The 23,491-nt window shown below is 40.4% G+C and overlaps 1 protein-coding gene across 1 annotated transcript in view; it reads right to left on the bottom strand.

Moving 5' to 3' along the window:
- The window catches only part of LOC111269317 (endophilin-A), a 28,569-nt gene extending 5,604 nt beyond the window's left edge, over positions 1-22,965 (bottom strand). Inside the window, exons 1-4 of the mRNA XM_022848796.2 lie at positions 21,913-22,965; positions 14,498-14,566; positions 9,675-9,918; positions 4,693-4,946 (exon numbers count right to left, since the gene is read on the bottom strand). Of these exons, the coding sequence (XP_022704531.1) occupies positions 4,693-4,946; positions 9,675-9,918; positions 14,498-14,566; positions 21,913-21,957 (612 nt within the window). The 5' untranslated portion in view covers positions 21,958-22,965. The remainder of the gene's footprint in view (positions 1-4,692; positions 4,947-9,674; positions 9,919-14,497; positions 14,567-21,912) is intronic.
- Positions 22,966-23,491: the final 526 nt, after the last annotated feature.

The raw sequence follows: 23,491 nt of genomic DNA, 5'->3' as shown, positions 1-23,491 counted from the left end.
AGGGAATAGGAGCAAGTGCATTCGTTTATGTATTCATCTTGTTTCCATCAAGCTAGCAGACACAAAAGTACGCCACGTACCATAAGGTATATATCTATCTATACAGACATGTATAAAACTGTCTCGTCTCTACAAGCGTCGACGCATAACTGTTTTTTTTATACCCATTTCCGTCCCTCATGTCTCTCCCATTCTGTTTAGCGCAGCCATGCAAACTTATATTTAAGCATCGTTTTCTCTTCTTCTTGTTATCGTACCTATCCCATATTCATACATACAAGAAAAACCCATAGCAGCAACCGGCAGCTCACGTTGTACACCCGCTCCCTTGACTCATTCAACTCGGAAAATTGTTCTACGTAGCCATGTATACCCCACAGACGGGGTCCTGCCGGTCCGTTACCCCCTCGATGAAATCAGCACACTCGCAGAATAGCAGACGTACCAGTGAACAGGATCTCACTTGCTAAACCTCTGCGTCGTCGCCTGCTACTGGTTAGTAATCTTTCTGGTCAGACCCCTAAATAAGGATACCTGGCAAGCTGACGCTAACTAGCATAGGTTATCCCCGTGTGCAAGCGGACACAAGCAAAGTTTCGAAAGTGCGGTCTTCAGATGCAATACAAGAGTCATCATCGATTTGCACTCACCGCTGTCGTCAGCGTCGCCTGCTAGCAGTCGTGTAATGGGCGAACTATGCAACTGCTACAACTTTTAGTACCCAGTTTCACAACTTCACCCCACTAACATACTCTGGTCTTCATAACACCTCATTGACAGGGCAAGAACGAAAGAGCCAGAAGGGGCTAGCCTGTAGCCGGTTGCTTCCTTTAATTCGTCCAAATGGCAATGCCGGGCGCCAAAAGGCCTGAGGAGTAAACATGGCTATTATGCTGATTGCAGTATTTTTCATTTATACAGTCACAATTGAACAACTAGTGACCAGCTTACACCGACATGTTTATAACGGTTGATACACAAAATTACGTAAAACTCAGCTGTGTTGTAGCTATTTTTGCTTGAAGTTTATTGTAGTCCTCCTCCTTTGTTGACGAAAAGAACAAAAATGCAGGTGATGTTTAAGAACAGTCTGCGAACTCTTGAAGTCCACCCATTAAGGGCAACCTGGAAGGCTATTGTGCATGCTGTAAAAGGGATAAAAGGAGCAACCTTGTCAACAGACAGCTTCAATTCACAGCAAAACAAAAAGGAAGTAAAAGAATGAGGATTGGATAGTTTGTTGTCTTGACCCGTTTCGCCTAAGGTGTTCAGTATTTTCACTCATACTAATTTATACAATGAACACAGCTATTTCTAATGAGAGAAATGCTACTAGAGAAATACATTCAGTGGTTTCGTATAGGTCCCGTCTAATAGTTATGGAAGCCATTGGATATAGGAGAGGAAAATTATTTTGCTTTTACTGACAATATACCACCCCGTATGTTTGCTTTAAAAGTCAAATTAACTAAAAACAACCGTAAATTCACACCGCAGAAATATGTGCGCCACCACATATGAACAGTTTATCTGGGTACCCCAGATATATATACGTATACATATTTACACCTTGAATAGTTTGTAAGGCCTTGTAAAAAGGTCGTGTTCAACGTGTAAGATTTCACTGCTGATACTGAGAAATGATCTAGTTTTGTATTACGAGACAGACACGTACTATTTTTATATTGGACTCTATGCGCAGCTGAACTCGGATCCCAATCTGTCGCGACTTAGGCCACTTTTATTGAATCATGGTAACAATCCAAATAGAGTCTTCTTCGAACGATGGCGAGAACACTATGAATACCCATCTTTATGGCGGTGCTATTTTTGCATTGCCTCTGATAGCCAATTATGCTATTACCGTTGCTGCTATAGCTAGACAAAGGACCTCGCTGTTTTTCGCGCTTCCGCTTTAAGAGTACCGTTTACTTTGACGGTTTTCCTGGTGAGGTCCCTCAGGCGGCGTGAATCAGTCTAGTTAAACCGAAGACCCTGACAATGCCTCCGTCGTCGCCAAGAGCCAGTCATGTAGAAAGGTGACAGACACCTATACATACAAGTGATTACTTGATACTAATTGTTGACGGCGATGATAATGATGTCGATGATCGAGTCGTCATATACGACATAGAGGGTTGATCAGGCACGCGCTTCTCGCTTTTCCATCATCGACGAATCCCGAATCGCCTGGATAGGCTTTCGGCTGCGGTAGCTGAGGTCTGGGGAAAACACGGATGACTTGGTCCGTCGAGAATCTAATTGACTCCGTTAATGAATTTTCACCCTAATTAGGGGGTTAATTGCGTCTTCAGAGAACACTCAGTAATTGTTGTACACTGCAGTGACGCCTCTCCGATCTTTTATGCAACTGTTAAGCGATGCACTCCTCCTCTTAGATCGGCTAAACTCAGTAAATCTCATTTACCTAATATAATTCGATACATACGATATTAACTACGGTGTATCTGAAGATATAATAAATTCATTTGTAACACCTGAACCTATTTTCAATCGTGATTCAACTGCATGACACCAGAGCTATCAGGAAATGTCTGCTAACACAAGAAGTCCACCTTAGACGCTTTTTTCATTTCGGAAACCACGTACTCATTAAATTGAATAACTGGTTAGATAATCTTTTAGGGCATTTACGTCATGACGCTTTTTATAGTACGATTCCGGTATGTACCGGTATATAATTAATATGTTGTGAAATGTCCAGGTTACGTCCTTTTTTTAATACCTATATTTAACTATAATTCCAGGCCAATTAAACAAAAGTGAAGAAATGGCAGGATGATATAAAAATATGCACGAATGCCTGCCATATGTAACTATAATGCACAGCAATGATCGTTACTCAAAAACTCTGATGCACCTTGACGATATAGAAGGCTTACTCGTAGCGACCACTGAGCCTGGCTCGCATTTACTAAAAATTTTATTGCCAAAGATCTTCGCATGAGAGTTCACACACTAGTAGCCACAGGCTTCAGGGGTCCAACGAGTGAGAAGTTAGTGCTTGAAATATACTACTGCTAAATACTGCTCTTAATATAAACTTACCTGAAATGTTCTGTCCCTTAACTTCTCGTTTTTTTCTGTGGGATAAATTGCGCTTCTTTTTACTATACCTCAGCTGTCTAGAAACCACGATTGCCAGTTATGTTTGGTCGGCTTTCTTTTCGACTGCCCGGCAGAGTTGCAAGATCGTCAAAAATAACGCAGATTCTGTTCGAAATAAAAAGGGGCTTTGAACAGTCCTAGCAGTCGCGTGACGTCATTCAGTCACAGGTCAAATTTCAAGGGTTTTCCGGCCGTTACGAAGCTCGTTTGTTGAGGAGTGACACCGGTGTCATCACATAGACTTGGATGAAATGTGCAGGCCATGACGGGCCTTCATACGATCACGTTTACCGGCATAAAGGGAAAAGTTGACGAGAGGAAAGCGACCCTCGAAGCCTGTGGTCATTGCGAATTGTTTGCCATCAAACCCAGGAAATATAACTTATAATAATATATAATTATTTTATATTATCGATATTATTTTTTCTAAGGCTACTGGTGATAACAAATGAAGGGAAACATTTCAACGAAAGAAAATAAAAAGTATAGGAAACAGCTTGTAGAGTGAGCAAAGTATGCTTATTACGCATCACCTTATCGGAATTGCACACGACAATGCGACGGTTCGAAGTATTAACTGAGACGTAAAGAGCCCTCCTTACCACCAGGTACTATTAGCCAATAAACGGAGGTAACTGGTTTCTAGCTAGGACCTTTAATTTTCTTTGTTCTCTGCATATTAAAGAGCTTATATCCTGTAATTTTTTGCACGTGTACTTCTTTGGCTTAAGCGAACAGGTAGCCCTTAAAGATAGCTCTAGTAAAGACGATCGAAACCCACGTAGTGGAGTACGACTGGACGAATCAAGAATCCACCTGCTTGTGCCAAAACGTACAAAAATGATAGTAGCAAATATTTATCTTCACTTGTAGTCGTCAGAAATAAGGGTCGATCCCTCTCGTTGACTGAAAGATCGCCACACACGAGAAAGTCCGCTGCTAAATGCAAATCAACAAGATATGCTTTCCTAGCTCGTGTGTCAGTCCCCTTGCCCTAAACTACGATTGCAGTAGGAGAGTTCCGTACGGCGCAGATAGCTTTTAGTTTCACGCGTCTACCTTCATTTTCTAAGATTTGCATGCTTGCATCAACAGATCACTTTCGGCTTACTGTCCCGAGAATGGCTAGCGGCTGGATCAGGGGACGGAACGTGACAACTGCTCTAAATATCAGACACTATTATATGTACGCTGAGCTGTTTAGCTTAACAGTAAATAAGGCTACGCATATAAAGAATTGCTTCACTTCATCTTATAGCTTGAAATGATAGAGCAAATGCATATCTACAAACGTACGAGTGTTTTGCGACGCGTCCTAAATAGTTCAAGCAGCCTAATGATAATAATGTTTACATTTAAAAGTCAGGCAGGAAGATGAATAATATCATAGGCTTTTACACCGTTGTAAACAAAGGCATACGAGTTCTATTCTTTCAATAGTCAGTGATGCATATTAGACAGCTGAAATCACACAGCTTAAAACAAATACTCACAATCAGTAATCATACAGCCTAAGGATTTAATCGTAAGGACAAAGTAGAGTTAAGTTACTGTGTTCCGAACCTGTGAGGCGAGGTTGAAGCTTTCCTCAAACTTCTCTCCGGCAGTTCGCATCTCTTCGTCGGTAACGTGCCCTCCTGTTGTTCTTTTTCGTTTCTTGCAATCGTAGTCAAGACGTCGGCCTTGAAGCTTCTTACGGTGGAACATCACATCCCGGAGATCCTTTGACTGAAGCTGTGTTAGCGGTTCGAGGAAATTCTGTTTGACATTGTCTTCCAACGAGTACTTAATATCTGCCAGCTGCCGGAGGGACTCGCCTGCAACGAATTTGTTAGACGTAACGATTCGTTGAAGTTTTAAATCACAACAAACAACGATCAACCTAAATGGGGTCCTTAGATGTCACTAGCAAACCTCTTTCTGAATAACACTGTTAGCTGGTATTAAAAAAAAAGGATTTTCCCTCTGTAAGTTTGTTCATTTTATGCTCAACAGATACTGTTCTGTACGCGTTTCTCAGTAGATAACAGACAAAGGTAATATATTTTGTAGAACAAATACAGCAAGAACCATGGGCTTACGAAGGATCACGCTTGAGCAACGTGGGCCACCATATATTTTACCTGTTTACGGCTAATGGCCGACCAAACATCGCTAAAGGGCGTCTTGCCATCACCAAATGAAGCGCTAAGGGCAACGTGTATAAAAGTGGATTTGACCATCCTGTTACTTATGCACACCGCAAAAAAGGGGTTCGACTAAATGCCGCCAACATAAGATGCCCTCGTTTTCTTCGAAAACTACGATAACCCGATCCATCGTGCACAAAAAAATGCTTCACGTGTGGACAGAGTGTTTGTGCTAGGGCAAACGTTTTTAGCCTCTACAGTGACAACAAAACAAACGGCGAAGGACCACAGCGCAAAGATGACTGATATCAGTTGCCGCTATCTTAATATTACAACAACTGTTTGCGACATACGAGCATATTATTCACAAATATAACAGATCAGGTTGATATGCCTGTACAAACAGATTTTGAATATATGTATCTGTGCTTTCAAACATCAAATAACTTTGGTTGTTATTGTTTTATCACGTGTATTACTTCACACACTATCTAACCCTCAAGCGTTTTTACTTGACCCCTGTCGTCATGAAAACCACATTCACTCACCGAAAGGCTCGCACAAAATTAAATTCGGCAACGAAAGAAATCCGATTACACAAAACCGCGTTCTCGATGCCCCATCACCGTCTTTTTCATTTGTTTGCACTTCGGAGCCAATCGCTATTGCATCCGACGAATGTTTAACACTATAAAGTACTATGACGACATGGCATAGTTGCGCCTTCACCGAGTTCTGTTGTTCCTAATGTTTATCATCGTCAGCAACGACCTCAGCTTGCCACGTCCTCCCAAAACGTTTTGCCCTTTATCACTCTGTCCGCTTCTGGCCGCAATGCCCTCGAACTAACAAATGTTACAGAATGTTAAATTTATCACTTGTTGAAGAGTTTTAACCCATTATTGCAGCAACCCGCTTAATTACTAACGTTCTGTACTCAGGCTTGACCCCCCCCCCCCGGGACTCCCCGGGAGGTGAACACGTCTTAGTTTCTGGTCTACCTGAATAAAGCGTGCACGCGAACACAGATACTTGAAGTGACCTTAGATCCCCCGCCGCTATCGATTCACGGCACCATTTATAGCAGCACACTATCTGCTAAATTTAAGACGCTCCCATAAAATAGGAGCGCCATACAAACGAAACGGTTACAGAATGCCGCAGTGCAGCATACGTATTGCCTGTGCGTATTTGTAAAAGGTAACGTGGAGATGAAAAGTTTCACAAAGCACTAAAGATAGTATTCCAACATAAGACAAAAGGCTCTCCAGTACTTTCATAATACGATGGAGCCATCGGTCTTTATAACTTATGTATAATTATAGGTCATTGCGATCAATGCAAACAAAGCATAAGGTCGTTCAAGTAGCACGGCCCTATTTATGTTGTTGGTTCGCCAACGCGGACGGAAACCTCATCAACTGTCACAACATATATCTGACGTACATGAATGCATCGTCCATTATCCTTACACGCTTGGTTACAAACGGCAGTCACTTTTTTTTCTTTTCTTTTTACTTTCTTTTTGCACTATGAATACAATTTTTTTTTTACCAAATATATACCCGACGGATACTTTGGTTTTTATTCAATCAACCATATCGACATTGTATCCCAGGAATACTTTCTTCATTTCCAACGTTCCGTTGCTTTTCCAATGTCTGTCCATTTCCTGCATTCGGCCCCCCTCCTCGTGCAAAAACCTTTCTTGTTTCAGACCGCTTACGTCCATGTCTTATGGTCACATCTTATGGCACCTGGCAATAGTGCTTGTTTATGGTACATCCATTACTCACTCCTTCCTCTCTTTCTCTGGGGTGATGCTGGATTGCCGTTCGTTTATCGTTTGAGTTTTATAACCGATATATTTTCATGCATCATCCTCTTAAGCTGCAAAGGAACAACCATATCTACTCTTCCTGGCGAAATCGTTTCGAGTACTGGGCGACACGCTCAAAGGACCCCTCTTCTAGGTACGAGTGTTCTAACATAAAACGCGACGATTTACTGTAGTCCTTTGCGACTACTAATTTCTCTCCTTTGACGTCAGCTGAATCCGCTCAGCCGTATATAGTCTATTCCTGTATTTCTTTTTTGTCAATCCGATAGCTCCGTATCCATGGGCACACGATTGTAAGATTCGCTCACTTCATTGTCGCGGAAATCAACTGAGCAACCGCTCTCTTGTAAAGTGAGTGACCACCAGCTCAGTCACCTGTGTATTCCACGGCGAGCGAAGGCCGCCGCGTCTACATCAGGTAGCCCGGCAATCTGTGTCACACCCAGAGCGATTCGACACGACGGCCAGCTAAACAATGAATCTGGAACCGTTGTCGTAATATCGGTGAGATTTACTAGAGCTCTATTATCACGGGAATCACCTCGCAGGATGATTCTAAGTATACACTGTCCTACTATGGATATTAATTAAGGCCTCCTACAAGAACCAATGGTTCCTCAAATAATGATAAACCGAAACGGGAGTGACTAGGGGATTACAGAATCTTTTTAGTTCGTTGTCAGAGGTTGTTAAGACATTTGAATGGCTTTTAAACTACGCATCATTAACCGCCGAAATTTGGTAGAATTAATTTTTGTTTATCTGCGACTAAATGCTAATTTGGTGTCATCAGAAAATCAGGGACAACTGTACAATTATTTTTATTCTTTTAAAAAGAAAATTAACATTTAATAATTACAGTTACTTGAAAATGAGAGCGCTGGTAAAGATAATCTGAGAGTGAGAAAACACAGGCCAGGGAGGCCTTCAGTGCAACAGTCATTTGCTATCGGTGCAATCGTTTTAAGAACGAAAATTTCAAAGCTGAAGACGACACGAGCACCCTGGCATATTACCAATAGGAACGAGCTGCTGTGGCCGCAGAGACTTTAGAGTAAAATAGATAACGCGCTATTTATCCGCCCGATTATGCACCCTTCTAGCAACAAAAACATTAAAGATAAAGAAAACACTGTTAATCCATGTGACGTTTAATAGCAAAACCGTTCCAGCCACGACGATCAACTTTACCAGGACAGATTGGTTTATGACGTCCACCAAAAAAGAATTAAGCACGAGATCGACGACAAGTAGACGATTTACATGGCAATGCCGAATAGATTCGGGCGCAATATGATGTTTAAATGCGTAATAAGTATCAGAGACATTTGTTATTATAGGACATTGCCTGAAAAGGACACGTCAGTGCCTCAAGGGCCTCGAATATGTGTGTAGTGCAAATCGACAGTACATCTTGTAGGCTCAACTACAACGCACGGACTCATGCCTTCCTTAATTACTGCTTGGGCGGAAGAAAATAGAATTAAAAACTAATATCAGCCGCAAATTTAAGTCTGCGCCGTCTTGATCGCTTTGAAGCTCTGAACATGGCCATCGATGGTGCAACGCTTCCTAGCGTCGACTCATCCTATCGATAACGAGATTAGGTTTGATAATACAAATCAATGTATAAACAATGAAAAGTGGCTTATTTAGTATATAATATACCAAAATATCGTAGTTCTCTAATCCACTAAATTGCTTTGAACGGCATTGACCCAACGGCTATAATAGGTTTTTTTTCGCTGAGTCGTCAGCCGCCACAGATGTCCTGTGAGGCTTCCCGCAGATGGGATACGCTCATTTTACCTAATGAAAAAATTCAACGAGTGTGGAACAGGCGTGACCCATTCACAGCAAACAACATCACTGTCGAATAGGGGCGCTTAAACCCTTTGTCTGAATACCCCTGCTGATGCTTTTACCACTTCGATTACTGGCGGCGGTGCTAAGTGTATAATAGAAAGGTTCGGAACAGCGAGGAAAAGACTATCAGCAGCGTATGTAGATGTACAGATGCTAACAAAATCCTATTCGCCAAGCGTTTGCAGTTTGTCCGGTCGTCGTTCACCGTCGTAGAACAACTGAAGATTATTAGGAAATTTACTACTGCAGTGATTATGACCAGCTATAACTACTACACATTCGGCATGCTAGAATTTAAGGCTATAAAAACGTTAGCCGGTAGCTACTAGGACTCATGTAATGAAAAGTAGTTCCACATAATCACAAGGATTTTGTGCAGCTTCTAGCTCTTATTCGGTTTATTTCAGTACTGAAAAATGATGTATAAGCAAAATTCCAAATAGAAAAACCATGTTTTGACGATTCCTAGCGTACATTCAAATAAGCTTGCTATATATATCCCATTATGTAAACCTGTTAGGAAAGCTATTTCAGATCAGAATCAGACCAGGATATGGGGAGCAAAAATATTTTAGAGCCATTACACGTAAACTATGTCGTTGCTTTCGACGGCTAGAAATTGCATTCTCAGGTATAGGCGTGCTCGTGTGCATTATTAGGATATGTGTGTGTACGACATTTCTAGTATGTATGTGCCAGGAAAGCCTCACCGGTCTCGATGAGACTTCTTCCGAATGCGGATTCAACACCGAGATCGGTGCCATATTTGACCATCGTGTCTCCGAGAACACCTTCTGGTTGTGGGTAGGCATGAGAGGTGGCGCCAGCCGTGGTCCCTGGACCTCTAAGCCTTGCGTTCACTGTCAGCTTCGCGCGGGTTGCTGGGTTTGGCTGCAGCATTTCTTTTGTTTGCGTAATCAGCTGCTCTACCAATTCATTGGTCAGGTCCACTTTCTGCAAGGGCAAAACCAACATATGTATATTTCCATGTAATTTTTAATTAAGGCAATACTTCCATTTAACTTAGGCCGTAGATAAACGTTTCCGTTTTTTTTTTTTTTTTATTATAAACCCCTCTGCTATCTTCTTTATGAAAAAGTCCTCAGAATCATTATGTGAGTACAACGTTAGGGACCATACGAACAGTCCAAGCCTTGTCTTCTTTGTCTTGATCGTCATGCTCTCTTGCCTGGTTTTTAGTTTCTATGGTAATTTTTTTCCAGCGCCGAGATTTGTCAACACGACATTATGTCTCTAGTTCTTCCCATGCGTATACGATGGCGACACATTCAAATAGGTGTGCATTAACCTTAAAGAGAAATGATGCCCAACTGTAGAAGCTTTAGAAAACACTTTAGAGTTTTTCTACATTTAAATTTAGTACATAACATTTGCAGAAATATAATTAGTACTTTTATTAACGATAGAAATTTGACGGACTCCTACGATTGCCGGTCCGCTGTAGCATTATCAACTATATAATGGTATGCGAGTACTTTAGACATTTGTTCAGTAGTTGAAAATTCAAGAGACTCGGTTTTATCGGGTTAAGATGGCGCCGCGTCTATCATTCGGGGTATTTCTGTGCTCAGCGTTTAGAACGCAAGTACCGTTATAAGATAGATTCTTATATTCTATTGCTACAGCTAGATAAATGTTAAATTGGTAATTTGGATAAAATTGGATTGGGATGTGCGGTAACCCAGCTATTCTTATTAGCTGTACAGATATAAACACCTTTGTCAGCACAACGAATTATCTACGGCTATGACGCTAGACGTCTTACGTTTACGTGCTTGAACAAAAATCACTTGAATAAGATCGATTTTTATATAAATAGAACACGAATACAAAGGTCTTTAAACACGGGAAAAACTTCAAATTAGACCCGTTATGTAAATGTGTAGTTGAACGCAGCGAAATTGTACAATACATATAAATTCAGCATTTCAATTAATAGATGCTGACTGGTAGGTGCCGATAAACATAATTTACCTGGTTTCTTAGAAAAGCAAAACAGATAGATATAGATAGATAGGATAGAGAGGATGCCAACTCCTAATCCGTACAAGCTTGGGACTCCTTTGATTTTTTAAAGTACTAAAGTCCTCAATGAAGAAATGTGATCCTCTCTTCCCTAAAACCGCGCACACTTCACATGCAGAAATAAGAAACGAAAAAGCTGAAACTTCCTGCATGTTACTGTTTGATTTATTAATCGACTCAGTCTATCCAAAGCCTTCTCTAGTGCCGCTTTACTCCCATTGCATTAAATGGATTCCTGTATTTTCGGTGAGATGGAACATGGCTTTCCGTTTTTCTATGCCTTCGAATCTATACGATAAAAGCAATTAGCCATTGTAGGCATGTGGGAGCGTAGAGATACATGGATTTTCTCTGTTCAGGTAGTTTTCTTGCGGATTCTCAGAAAGTTATCAAGATAATAATAAAGTTGTTGTAATTGTTATAGGAACAGTTACAATTTTTTTAGCGATTTTTTGGGAATATAGGGACGGAAACGATGAGTACGTTAGCAAGGATAACTCAGGGATGTTACCCTAAATATATATATATATATATATATATATATATGTAGAACTCGCTTGCAACTTTTTCGGGTTTATTTTTATTTAGTAACCCATTGAGTGAGTACATAATAAACAGTCTTTATAAATACAATTACGCAGTCTTAATATGCAACTCATAATCGCTTCATTAATTATCCTTGATTCTATTATAGCTTCGTCCTTTTCAGCGTGCCCATTTGATCGCCTGAGTGGTGAAATAAACAAATCTGGAAAGCGCCTTGTTACTTAAGTTGTTAAGCACAAAAGGAAAGACAAGTAAGTGGCTCAAATACAGTCGTTCGATTCAGACCAAGTCGATCACTCACAGCAATTAAACCTGCGAAGCTATAATGGCAGACACGCTAACAACAAAACACTGGTTACAAAAGAACATCGGAAGTGCTTGTGATTTCTGCTTTGGCTTGCTGCCTACCAAAACTAACCCAGCGCCGAGTGCGAATTGTCACCTCACATTGTGTATATACGCCTTAATTTCTTGTTCCCTTTTTTTTAATTCCGCGTCCTAAAAGTTTTTTTTTTTTTCATTTTTCTCTCTTCTACTTTCGCCCTACCGATCGACGATTTACTTTTTTCTCATCCGAATCACTGCCCTCGAGGCTGTTACCGAGAGAGAAACTGCTTCCAATCGTTTGCCGGATTTCCCTACGTACTCATCCGGTTCGTGCCTGGCGCTCGGTCGTACGCTGTTAAGTAGACACTGCTGTTTGTCGAGCTAGCCTGACTTGGTTCGGCTTGATCTACTGGCCGTGCCTTCTGGCTCCTTTTTCCGAAACTCCTCGGCCCGCTAGCTGCAGAAGCGGCAGAAATCGGTGGCCGAGTTTCTAGCTCTAGTCAACAACCCTAGCTTTTACGTCAGTTTGTCTCTGACAATCAGCCCTTTCCTCTGACCAACTGGAGCACTGGCAACCGGAAAACGAGGGAACCGCCGTCCTTCGGCCGTTCCAGTCCCTTCGAGCTTTTCCTTTTTTTTTGTTTTGCACTTCACCCTCACACAATGAGAGTTTTTGTTAGTTACATTTATGCCTCTATTTTTCTCAGTTCGTTATGAGGGAACGTCACGGGTAGATAACGGTGCTCTGTAGTTTGGCAGCGCCAGCAACAGACACGTTTAGTCGATAGTAAAAGTGAAGACTGGGGTGCCTCTGAGAGAGACTGAAAGTTGAAATACTATTTTCCATTCAATGGATGCATATACATATCATTATGCTGTATATCATACCTCTTAGATGTATTTTATTAACCCATTTTGCTTAGATATGAAAGGTACTACTCATAGATAACTGGTAGGCGAGTTGTTGTAAGCTTAGGGAAAAGCAAAAAAAAATAGTAGACGGAGATTGATGTGCTACTGCTTAAGGATCTGTTGGGACATATGACAGAATACGTAACCAACTAGACGTCACATAGCAATATTGGCAATCTACTGTCTTGAAAACGTTATCTTTTAATCAAATTTAAAGCCATAGTGTATGCATGCGTACGATTCTACGTCCAATTTAGCAGCTTCAGTAGACCAGACCAGTTAATATCAGCGGGAGGCCAGATCTCGATGTAATTTTATTTCAAGTAAAAAAAAACTCATATAAAACAAATGTGCATTTTTTCTCAAAGGTCCTCCACTTACTATTTTGGAATGGCATCACCGTTACCTACTTATCTTCACTTGCTATTAGCCGCATCTATTCACCATTACGGCCATTTTGTCCACCCATTTTCTTTAAATTAAATTTACATAGATAATAAAATTAGATTAAATTTTAGCCAAAAATCATCTTGGTACCCAGGTATATTTGCACGATGGCAAATTTAAATCACGTAAAACCAGTCTTTTGCAACTGTCGTCGTTGTCTGCAAATCGTCGTCGAAGTACTAGACAAGTCCATATTTGCATCACAACTATCGGCTTGCTCGGATGCGCTAAAACATATGCTAGCGGATTTTTTGAAATGCCTCAGCAGAAAAAGGTACGGAATCAACTTGGGACTCCATGTTCTCACTACTAGCGCTGATGATAATAATGCGCCGCGTAGTAAGGATCGAATAAATTCGAAAATAGAAATTCTATTCCACGAAGTAATACGGCACCGAATCGAACTATTTCGGTATTAGCAAAAAGTCTCTTGTAGCGTTACTGTTAGAGGATGTTGGACGAACAATAGTAAATAGTCACTTCGCATGTTTTGTCTGCGAAAAAGGATATCCGAGCGGTTTGTCAAATATGCCCCGACAACATACGAACCCGCAGGATCAATTCAGGTACACACGGACAAGTCACGGTAGCTAAAATCCCGGTTGGCATTAATCTGTTAATGTAGTTATATATGTAGTTTGTAGATCATCACGACACTGCACCACTCAGTCACTAGCAAAAAAAACTGCCTTTTGTTAGATACTAAGATTTCGTCATTTCATACATGCACGCCGACTCTCCGTTATTAAATAAACGTGCAGCAGTACTTCAAATAGTCGATCTGTGCGGGTAAGCTACACGTTGCGAGAAACGCAAAACGTGTTTCAACTATATTAACCCACGCTGCTTTAATTATTGTACACGTGAATTTCTAGTAATATAATAAAAGGGCTTAATTTAAAAAGAAAGAAACCTAAGCGAGGCACAATAAGGGCGCGCCGTTTATGCTTACGCGGAAACGTTGTTTGGCACAAAATTAACCTGTCCTTTTCGTCATTAAATGGGCCTTTCTCTTGTGTCAGGTGCAGAAAGAACGCCGTTTGCTTAACCTCTTGCTCAGCTATCACGTAGCGGTAGCGTTCAGAAGTTTCCTTCCGAACACAACGAACACACGCTTGACTACAAGGAAACTATTCAAAAAAAAAACAGCTAGTTCAATTCATCCATGCGTGCAGGGGAACGATGTTTGGTTACAAAACTTCGTAGCAATAAATAATATCTATATATCACAGTATTATTGGTTTTAATAACGTACCTTTTCCATAACGGTGTACTCCTCGGTAAGTTTGGTGCCTTCTGCACCTCCAATCTTCTCGCTGACATACTGAAACCAATCAGAAAAATAGGTTAGAATTTGGCAACTTCTAGTCGGCAGTAACTGTTAATATTCAGAAACGATTTATGCAAGCGTATAGAGTTCTTATCCTGGTACGGAAAAGGGCGAATATTTGGCTTCGCACCCGATAAACAAAGTTCTGTCTTCCGTAGGCACAGTCCTATCGGTATCGTCCACTTCGAGCGAGTTAAGGACAGAAAATTAGACGGGGCCAAGTGTGGGTCGGTGTTCCTTCCGCGCATGGGGCAGAATTGCTGACCGAATCTTCGAATGACCTTCAACGAGAGCAGCATTATAACCATACAGAATCAAATAAGCCGACCAAAGGCGCTTTTGCTCTCGCCCACCGCTTGTATTTATTATGGCTATAGAACATCCCATATCTGATATAGCCTCTATACATCTAATCCCATCTCATATGGTTGTCTTGTAAGAGTATATGGCAGCCAAACCAAAACGGGTCAGTAGTTTTTCGCGCAGTAAACGGGTGATTTGAGCATTACTTGCATTATACTACGAACCTATTTAAGAGCGGGTCAAATAGTCCATTGTAACCATTGTCTTCGTTTATATGTGGGCCAATTTACCAGGTCGTAGAACGAAACAGGGAACAGCTAAGACGCGCTTCGACCTAAGTCGGTTACTATATGCAAACAATGTAACAAGATAATACGTTAATTAATGGCATGTTTACCGTCAATTCTGATTAGACGAAAGCGCCTGGATGTCCAGTTATATTCACGTGACGAAAGCCGCTACCTAGCTTCTTCGTTCAAGAACCATTGCCACTGTATCTCGCTTGAAAGCTCAGTTCGAAAAATAAATGTCTTAACGACAATGACGATGATGATAAACCCTCGACTCAACCTTACTTTCCACATATTTACGACCATATACGACGGCGCATTTTTGGTGGCGTATCCCTCCTAGAGTGTAATACAACGCTAATTACTGCAAGTTGCAGGCTGCTTTTCCACAAAGGATAGGATCCATGGTGTACGCTCTGCCGTGATGCTATAAAACTACATTTTCTATTACTCTTTTTGGTTGGGCAGAACAGCATTAGTAATAGACGCGGTCGAGCATTGTAACTATTCTAACTGGTCTCATCGTGTAAAGTGGAGGAAGATAGAGCGCCTTCTCATTGCGTTCAACGAAAGGTTAGAACGGAATGAGTCGTCTAAGGCTCCAAGCAAACCCTACGGCTATGAAAGAGGTCAAAACAATGCGATGATTTAAGGGTCCTCGAAAAGCAACTTTGTTAGGAATTGCGCTATAAATCACGTATTGTACGTCGTATAGTGATTCAGAAATGTGTCATTTTTATTATGACTCGTATATATAGATAGATATATTAGAAAGTATGTATATAGATAGTAAGTTGAGTCATCCCGCCAGCCCGTGTGTCCTAGAAAGAAAATGTTATTTGAAGTTTTTCAAAACTTCAAAAAGTTCAGAATTGTGCGTATGGACAAGAGTATAAACTCTTGTCCATACGCACTGATTCCGTCCTATGGATGTCGTTACATTGAGTCCTGTCACTAGCCTATAGGCTGTACGGGTCAGGATAGGACGGAACTACATGGGCCACTTCGTTTCGAGCATATATGAAACCTACTGAAACCTTATCAACCGATTGAAAGAACTAAGTAATCAAAAAGTAAAACCCCGTTTGGTGGCAACGTATACGTAATATTTCTATGCCAAATTAAATAAAGACCTCGTATTTTAAGCATCCGCTATATAATACGAGAATATCGTTAAAAAGGGTCCCGTACGTCTGTTCTTGAAAGAACTTCACTATATAATGTATCATAGTGGGAAAGCAATTTGTTGTCTGATGATACACACCACATAGTGGACAATGACATTCTTGTATCAGGATCCACTATGGATAATTATGATAATTACGATTTTCATACAAATCGAGTCAACTTCGGTAAACTATGGGCATATTGTTAGTATTTCAAGTCGATTCTAAAACAAAACGGGACTTGTGGATAAACCGGTACTTGCGCCCTACCCAAACCGGCTTCACAGTGTACAGCGTAGTTTTATGTGGACCTTGAAGGGACAAATCATAATGCTTAAACCTGCTTAACTCGGCAGTAAATAATTATAAAATATGGTCATTTTTATTTTATCCTTGCTTGTTTGGTTTTTTTTTTTTTTTCGCACAAAACTGTTAGCCGCTTATACATATGTGTGTATATGTACATATACAAAAGAAGTTGGAACTTTTGAACGCATTTTATGCGGTCCGTTTATATATATTCGTCACGATACGGAACAAGTCTCTTCCAGACAGCGGCAAGAGCTGCAAGTAACGAATTTTCTCTAATTTCATGTTAAGGCTAAAAAAACTCCATAGGAATTTACATAATAGTACTTAATAATAATATTGGTCACAAAAGGTGGATGTCACAATGTAATTAAAGTGACTTCCTTCAGCCGTATCTTATTAGCTAGGAAACTAAAGCCTTCCTTGGGCCTTGTTCAGGATCGAATGTCACCGTAAGGGTACAAGGGGTACCGAAACTTTTGGGGAAAATTAGTGCACTGCTACGCTACTAAAACTATTTGTTATATCTTAGAATATTACAAGACCTGACATTTCATTATCTCATACGTATTTAATACGGAAAAATGGAAAAATGGTATTTATTGCGAATCTAGACAATACGACTTCATTGCATTGGATACCTCAGAGACTTTTTTGATAACTACATTATAAAAAAAAAAAATGGTTTTATATAATATAGAAAATCTTAATAAGCAATGAATCTGTGAGATATTCTATCCTGATAGTGCCGCATTGACAAAACACAAGCCTTCATGGTGCTAGGTTATTTTTCCTTTAGAATATTTTTAAGAATACATCACAACGGTTATAAGGTGAAGTTTTATCTATAATATAATATTATAAACTAACTTCTGAGTTACCTTTCGGCTTTCGCCTGGTCTAACCATGAATAAATATATGATGATTCACGATAACCGCCACAATATTCATATCCTCCGTATGGTTTTGCCCATATGCAATTAAAGTCCCCGCGACCAGGGACCAGGAATAAGAGAAAGCAATTAAGATCGAGTAATAACAGCTAATAATAACAATAAACTTCGAAGATCTTTCAATTTAATCTAAAAGCGTGGTAACAAGCCAGCCCTTCTTCTCGCCGCACGATTAGTTTAACTTAGAATAGTTGATTTACGGAAAGCTCCTTTTAGTCACCAGCCAAATATGCTGCAATCCATTTAAAATAGAGTCACAGGCCTTCTATTTCAAAAAAAAAAAAAAAAAAGACTGAGAAGGGGTCTCGCGCGCTACTATAGAACTGAAGAGACCAGCTTTTCATATCAAAGATTCATAAGAATTTGTCAATTAGGGGCACGCCTACACGTCAAATTCACAGAGAATGAATTTACAGTCGAGGTAGTTAGCTTCACTATAGTTCATTTACTTCGTGTTAATTTGTATTGCTATTCTAGGATTACGTTTATAGTATTTAGTAAAAGAATCATCTAGGGCAATTATGTGCGAAGATTTTTGGCCATCAATGGTATTGATCTCGTTAATAAACGGACTTGAATGTAAAACTTAAAATATCTTTTATATATATCTGTAAAAGAATAATTTTCGATTATCGGGCAGAGATAATAACTTAGCTTAATCCTATGAGATTGGGGTTTGATTGTTAACTTCATCAGCTGATGTTATTCATTCCCGAACAATCTGTTCCTTAGTTTTGAAGGTAAATATAAATCTGATTACAGTCAATTGCTAATACGCGAGTTTATTAGAGTAATACAGCTTATGCCAGGTTTAATTAGTGTCTATACTGAGTTTGGCACAGCGCTGCCAATTGGGTGTTCGTCCTGAACGGCTTCAGGACTTACTTGCAAGAACAAACACTAAACTTTAGCATGAGAGTTCTCGAAAAAGGATATCTGCCTAGCTAACTTAGCATTAGAATCTACTTAGCTATATCATTGCAGGATGCGTATATTTGTCCAATAGAACAGTCTGTGTATTTCGTTGGCCCTCTTCCTACCTAAGTCTCACATAAACGGCAGTTGCGTTATATGAAGAGTCTGATTGATGGTGAGTACCCATAATAAATGTCTAGGTCATCATGGCCAATCAGTCACGCTTCATCAAAGCTGAGTCAGAAACGGGATCTGTATGTTAGCATTTGTTGAGACATAACTTCCCCAAGCTACTAACTAGTAGCTTCTAACTAGATTGCAGCGGTACGGTTCGTCAGAATTCAACTCAAACTGGAATGTTTACCAGGGCAGCAAGTTCCGTGGTTAAGTCCAGAATAATGCACCCAGCAATCAAACTAATTCTCTGTGGTCTGGGCTGCGTTGGAAAAGCACCCTAATCTCCAACAGCGTAGCAAAGCCGAGAAACGACACTCATTCTGAGGGTTATGCCAAACATTTTCCGGAAAACTTGTGTAAGGCCACATCTGTCAAGTTCTTCTACCATGACTCATCTCACCTCAAGAGCTCACATATCCATTACGCCAAACTACTGTTGCCTATGGACACTATGACGGCTGATCTACATGTGTAGAGAGTCATTCAATATGCAAGCCCAAAACACATAGAATAGGTGCCACACGCTAACTGAGCTCGTAGAGGCTCGCTAAAGCTGTGACGATTATTATAAACCAGTTAGTTACTACATTTTACATATTTATTTTCGCTGCCATTCGAAACTGGACAACATATATTCGTATTTAGTAGGCGCAGCACCCACTAAGGTTAATATGGCCTAAGGACGCTGAAACATTGTCATCGAATTAGGTACCCCACTCGGAATTTTTCGGTCATACTGAAATTTATATTTTAATTTTACCTGGATTTGAAATTATTCCTGATGTAATTTGTATATAAAGAAGAAAAGAAGCAACCTTTTGGTAATTTAGGTATCATCTACACTATGTTAACAATTGGAATCATATATTTACAGTAGGAATAGATACTGATACTCGAGCTTACTACGGCTACTGTAGTTATTGCAGTTCCTACAGGCATTGAAATTTCTTCGTGTCCTATTCGTCTTTTCCAGTTGTTTTTTAGAGCAGCGATATCCAGGCAGAGATCGCAGATTAGTTGCAGTAGGCTGCACGACACTGCAATGAGTGCTATCACGTCTACTTCTCCTATTCAAAGTAGAGCTCTTTTGCGCGGCAATTTGGCTACCGGGCCTGACCTCTCATGTCACCGCGACGTCCAACCCTTAACAACTTCTACTTATGTCCCCTAACTATTAGTCTTAGCTGCGTGAGCATAGCTGATATTTCGCTGGCTCGCGGCAATTGTTAGTAGGGACAATGGACGGTCGAAGAAGCTTCGTCAAGGCGTTCACTATCTACGCAGTCAATAGTTATGGCAAGGTTTTGAATTCCATGGACGAGAGCACATAATAAACTTGTAATTGTAGGTTCATTCCCTTGTGAGAAGGCCCACTTCTAGGAGGACCTGGTTAATTATCAGGGGTAGTTGAACACCCGTTGCTTCTCAGCTTCCGCAAATTTGCGCAGAGTGGGCCTCAATGGTATATTTGTTACCGAGGTTCATTAGCTTATTTGGTAGCCCCGCACGCCAAATGACCCACACGTCCCAAGATCGGACTGCTTTCAGTATTTTGTTTTTTAAACTGAATACGTTTCACATAAGTAGAAACGATGCCTCCAATAAAAGGTCATAGTAAGCAGAACGCTGTTAATGCACTATCTACACGCTTTCCTTTGAAACGTCTATAGACAGTGCCTTTTTATTCTGCCTCAAACGCATAAATTGGCACATTCACCAAGTTCCAGCCAACGCTAGATAGAAAAACCGATTACAGGGATCTTGCGGAAATCTACGAATCTACCCAATAAAGCTGTATAAAAATAATTTGATGTGAGAGATTTAAGCAGACTACACAAAGCTCAATTATCGAACACGGCTATACGAAGGTAAGTAGATAGATTTTTGCACAGAGAAAAGTTGATCGTACGTTTATTTTACTCCACGTCCAACATTAAATACAGGCGTTCAGCCCTTGTGCTGTCTCAACATTTCGTTCGAAACTGCAAGCAACCTGCCCAAACTTCCCGCAGTTCTTCCTGCTACTTTCGCGTAACAGTCACTTCTGTTCCTCTGTTGTATTAACCTGTACTAAACCAGCTTTTCCAATCACTTCTCGAACCTTACGTTAACGCTATGTGAGACTCAATACACACCTCTAAAACGTTAGTTGAAGAACAATGTTCGGGATTTTCATTCGGAACTCAGTCTTGTAGGTGGCGCATGCTTCATCAAAAAAACGCACGTACAACTTGTGCAAGTAACAAATTACTACTCAAAATAAATGGACTACCACGCCTATTTCTAAACTTAATAATCAACTAGGTTTGTATTTGCCCTTGAACTCATTTAGTTTTGTACATGCAAAGGGTTTACTTTTTCTGGCAGTGAACATACCACATCTCAAGGCCTTTCACCCAACATTTTCCATGCTTGTGAGGATCAGTTAAATGCAACAGCAAGGACATGGACTCTTTTTTTCCTAGCGTGGAACGGCGCCATGCGGCATCCCTATATTAAACCTCTTTCTGCCTTTGGCGTCAGTCCAACATACTTCCTTCGACGTTGTAGCCGGACAGAATGAAGCACTTACGAAATGGTTGCCCATACCGGTCCAATATTAAAAATCTTATTCATATCGTAGGTATAGTAATAGTTTGAAACTACCGCGTTTAATGAATTAAATTCTGTCAACGGAAGGATATTTTTCTTGAAACTACTTATGCTACGAAATAGATAATGAATATGAAGCATGGAAACGAGGCACATCTTCCTTTGTATACCTTTTATCTGTTTCGGTAAAGTTGTCTTATCGTGGAATATCTCCATATCAACACATTTTGATCTGTTAATATTTTTGTACACCAGAGTAACAAAAACACCCCAGTATCCAAGCTACATTATCAACTATTTAGACTCATTAGCTATCTATTTATACTCAACGCAGTTAAAATAGTAGGCTATTCACACATGGCTATGTAAAGACACTTAGACAACACCATCATCATGGAGATGGTTAATCGACATCTCCTTTCGATCCTAGTCAGAGGAGGAGTGCTGACGATGTTTCCGACAAGACCATGGCAACAGAACTTTTCCTATTCCTAACCTCCACTGCTTTTTTCCAATTATCATCCTGATACCATTTTTTATACAGGGCTAGGCACATGTTTGTAATCCAATGAGAAAAGAATGGCAGTTTCTACAGGTTTCATACTATTGCGATGACTGCTGGTACGTGTACTTACTTGGTTCGCTTTGTTGATTTGTTTTCGGAGCCCTGCGAACGCCATTGTGGACTACAAGCTGTTGTTGTCGCCGGTCGAAGCTCGTCAAGAGTTTAAGCGGGCTGAAGCTGAAGGCCGTACCACCCTCGGTGGGTATCCTGACCCGCCGTCGTTTTTCGCTCGATAGACACTACTTCTAAAAAACGTTTCTTAAAACGTGTGGGCGGCTCCGGTGAGTCTTCTAAATGATTTACTATAACCTGCGGTCGTTGGTATTTTTCTTCTTTGAGCTGACTCCTAAGCTAACGGAACTCCTGACTTTTTTGCAGCTGACAAATTTGAAGTATCCCCAAATCGATCCAACTATCCAGGCTACCTGCAAACGGTCGATATCAACGGTGCCAAAGAGGCTGTTAGAATGCGAGCTCTGCGCGTTCTTTTTGCACCATCTACAACAGTGGTATATTGTTTCTGCGTACATCCTGTCTTTTCTTAAAGACGAGAACACATAATAGGCATTCATTTAGTTTTGTTGACAAATATTTTCGTCCGATGCGAAGTGGGCACCATATTGCTACGGAGAGAATCGCTGATGGATGACCTGCACCTTATATCTTGTGACTGACTCTTAATTTACTTATATTTGAAATACGGATATTGCTCTTTTATCACTGTTTCCCGTACAGGATTACATGCTTCTATCATAGAGCAATATGCCTTTTTTGTTAACAATGTCATTCTACCACGTATGCGTTTTTATATTGTAGTCAGACGAGAGAAACTTTCAGGCTGCGTTTCTAAAGTTTATGCCGGAGAGAATTTCATATGCATTTATAAAATTGTTAGTCTGTAACAGTGTTTCAGACTTAAATCCAGTTTAATCAAGCCATAAAAGTACGCTGCGTTGCCTGTGCACAAAGGTAACTTTAATGCAAATTATTTGTATTGTCGGACGCAAATGATCTATACGTCCGTGATGGCTACTTTATATTCAGCTTTATTAAGGGGCATCAAAATTCGTTTTTCCCTAAGCTCTTGACAGGACGCATTTCATCTGCTGCACCGGAGACGCGTTCGGATGTCTGCCCACGCTCATGGGCCTATATGGTGACGTTAAACAAGAGAACGTTTCAAATCTTTCACTCACGAAAAAAAGCAAAAAAGAAAATAAGAAACCCAGTACGAATTGTGGATACAAACCTACGCTCTGTGTACACAGTGGAATCTATGCTACTGTTACCGATAATTAGGCTGCTAATCCTGATAGGAAATGTTTCAGATAAACATAATGAACAAGTCACACACGGCTACAGGATAACGGAAACATTCGCTAAATAGATGTGGACATTTCAATGATGTACTCTAATAATGGCTGTGTTTGCTAAAAAAAATACCGAGCTGATTTGGGTTGAGAAGAATCTCTTAAAAATAGTGGAAAGGAAAAAAAGGAATGTATATTGTGCCTGGTTAAATACTGTGAATACTTCAAGCACAAGTTAAAAATGCCACTCATTGTTATTCCCTTCTCGTTATCGAATCTTTGTTCAGGCTTAGAGGGATTAGGTTTAATATTAGTAGAATTCTATACACGCACTGCATC

Source organism: Varroa jacobsoni, unplaced genomic scaffold (assembly GCF_002532875.2).
Source record: "Varroa jacobsoni isolate VJ856 unplaced genomic scaffold, vjacob_1.0 scaffold_1377, whole genome shotgun sequence".
NCBI classification, from domain to species: domain Eukaryota; kingdom Metazoa; phylum Arthropoda; class Arachnida; order Mesostigmata; family Varroidae; genus Varroa; species Varroa jacobsoni.
The sequence above is the reverse complement of the archived record's forward strand: the minus strand, read 5'-3'. Positions and strand labels throughout refer to the sequence as shown.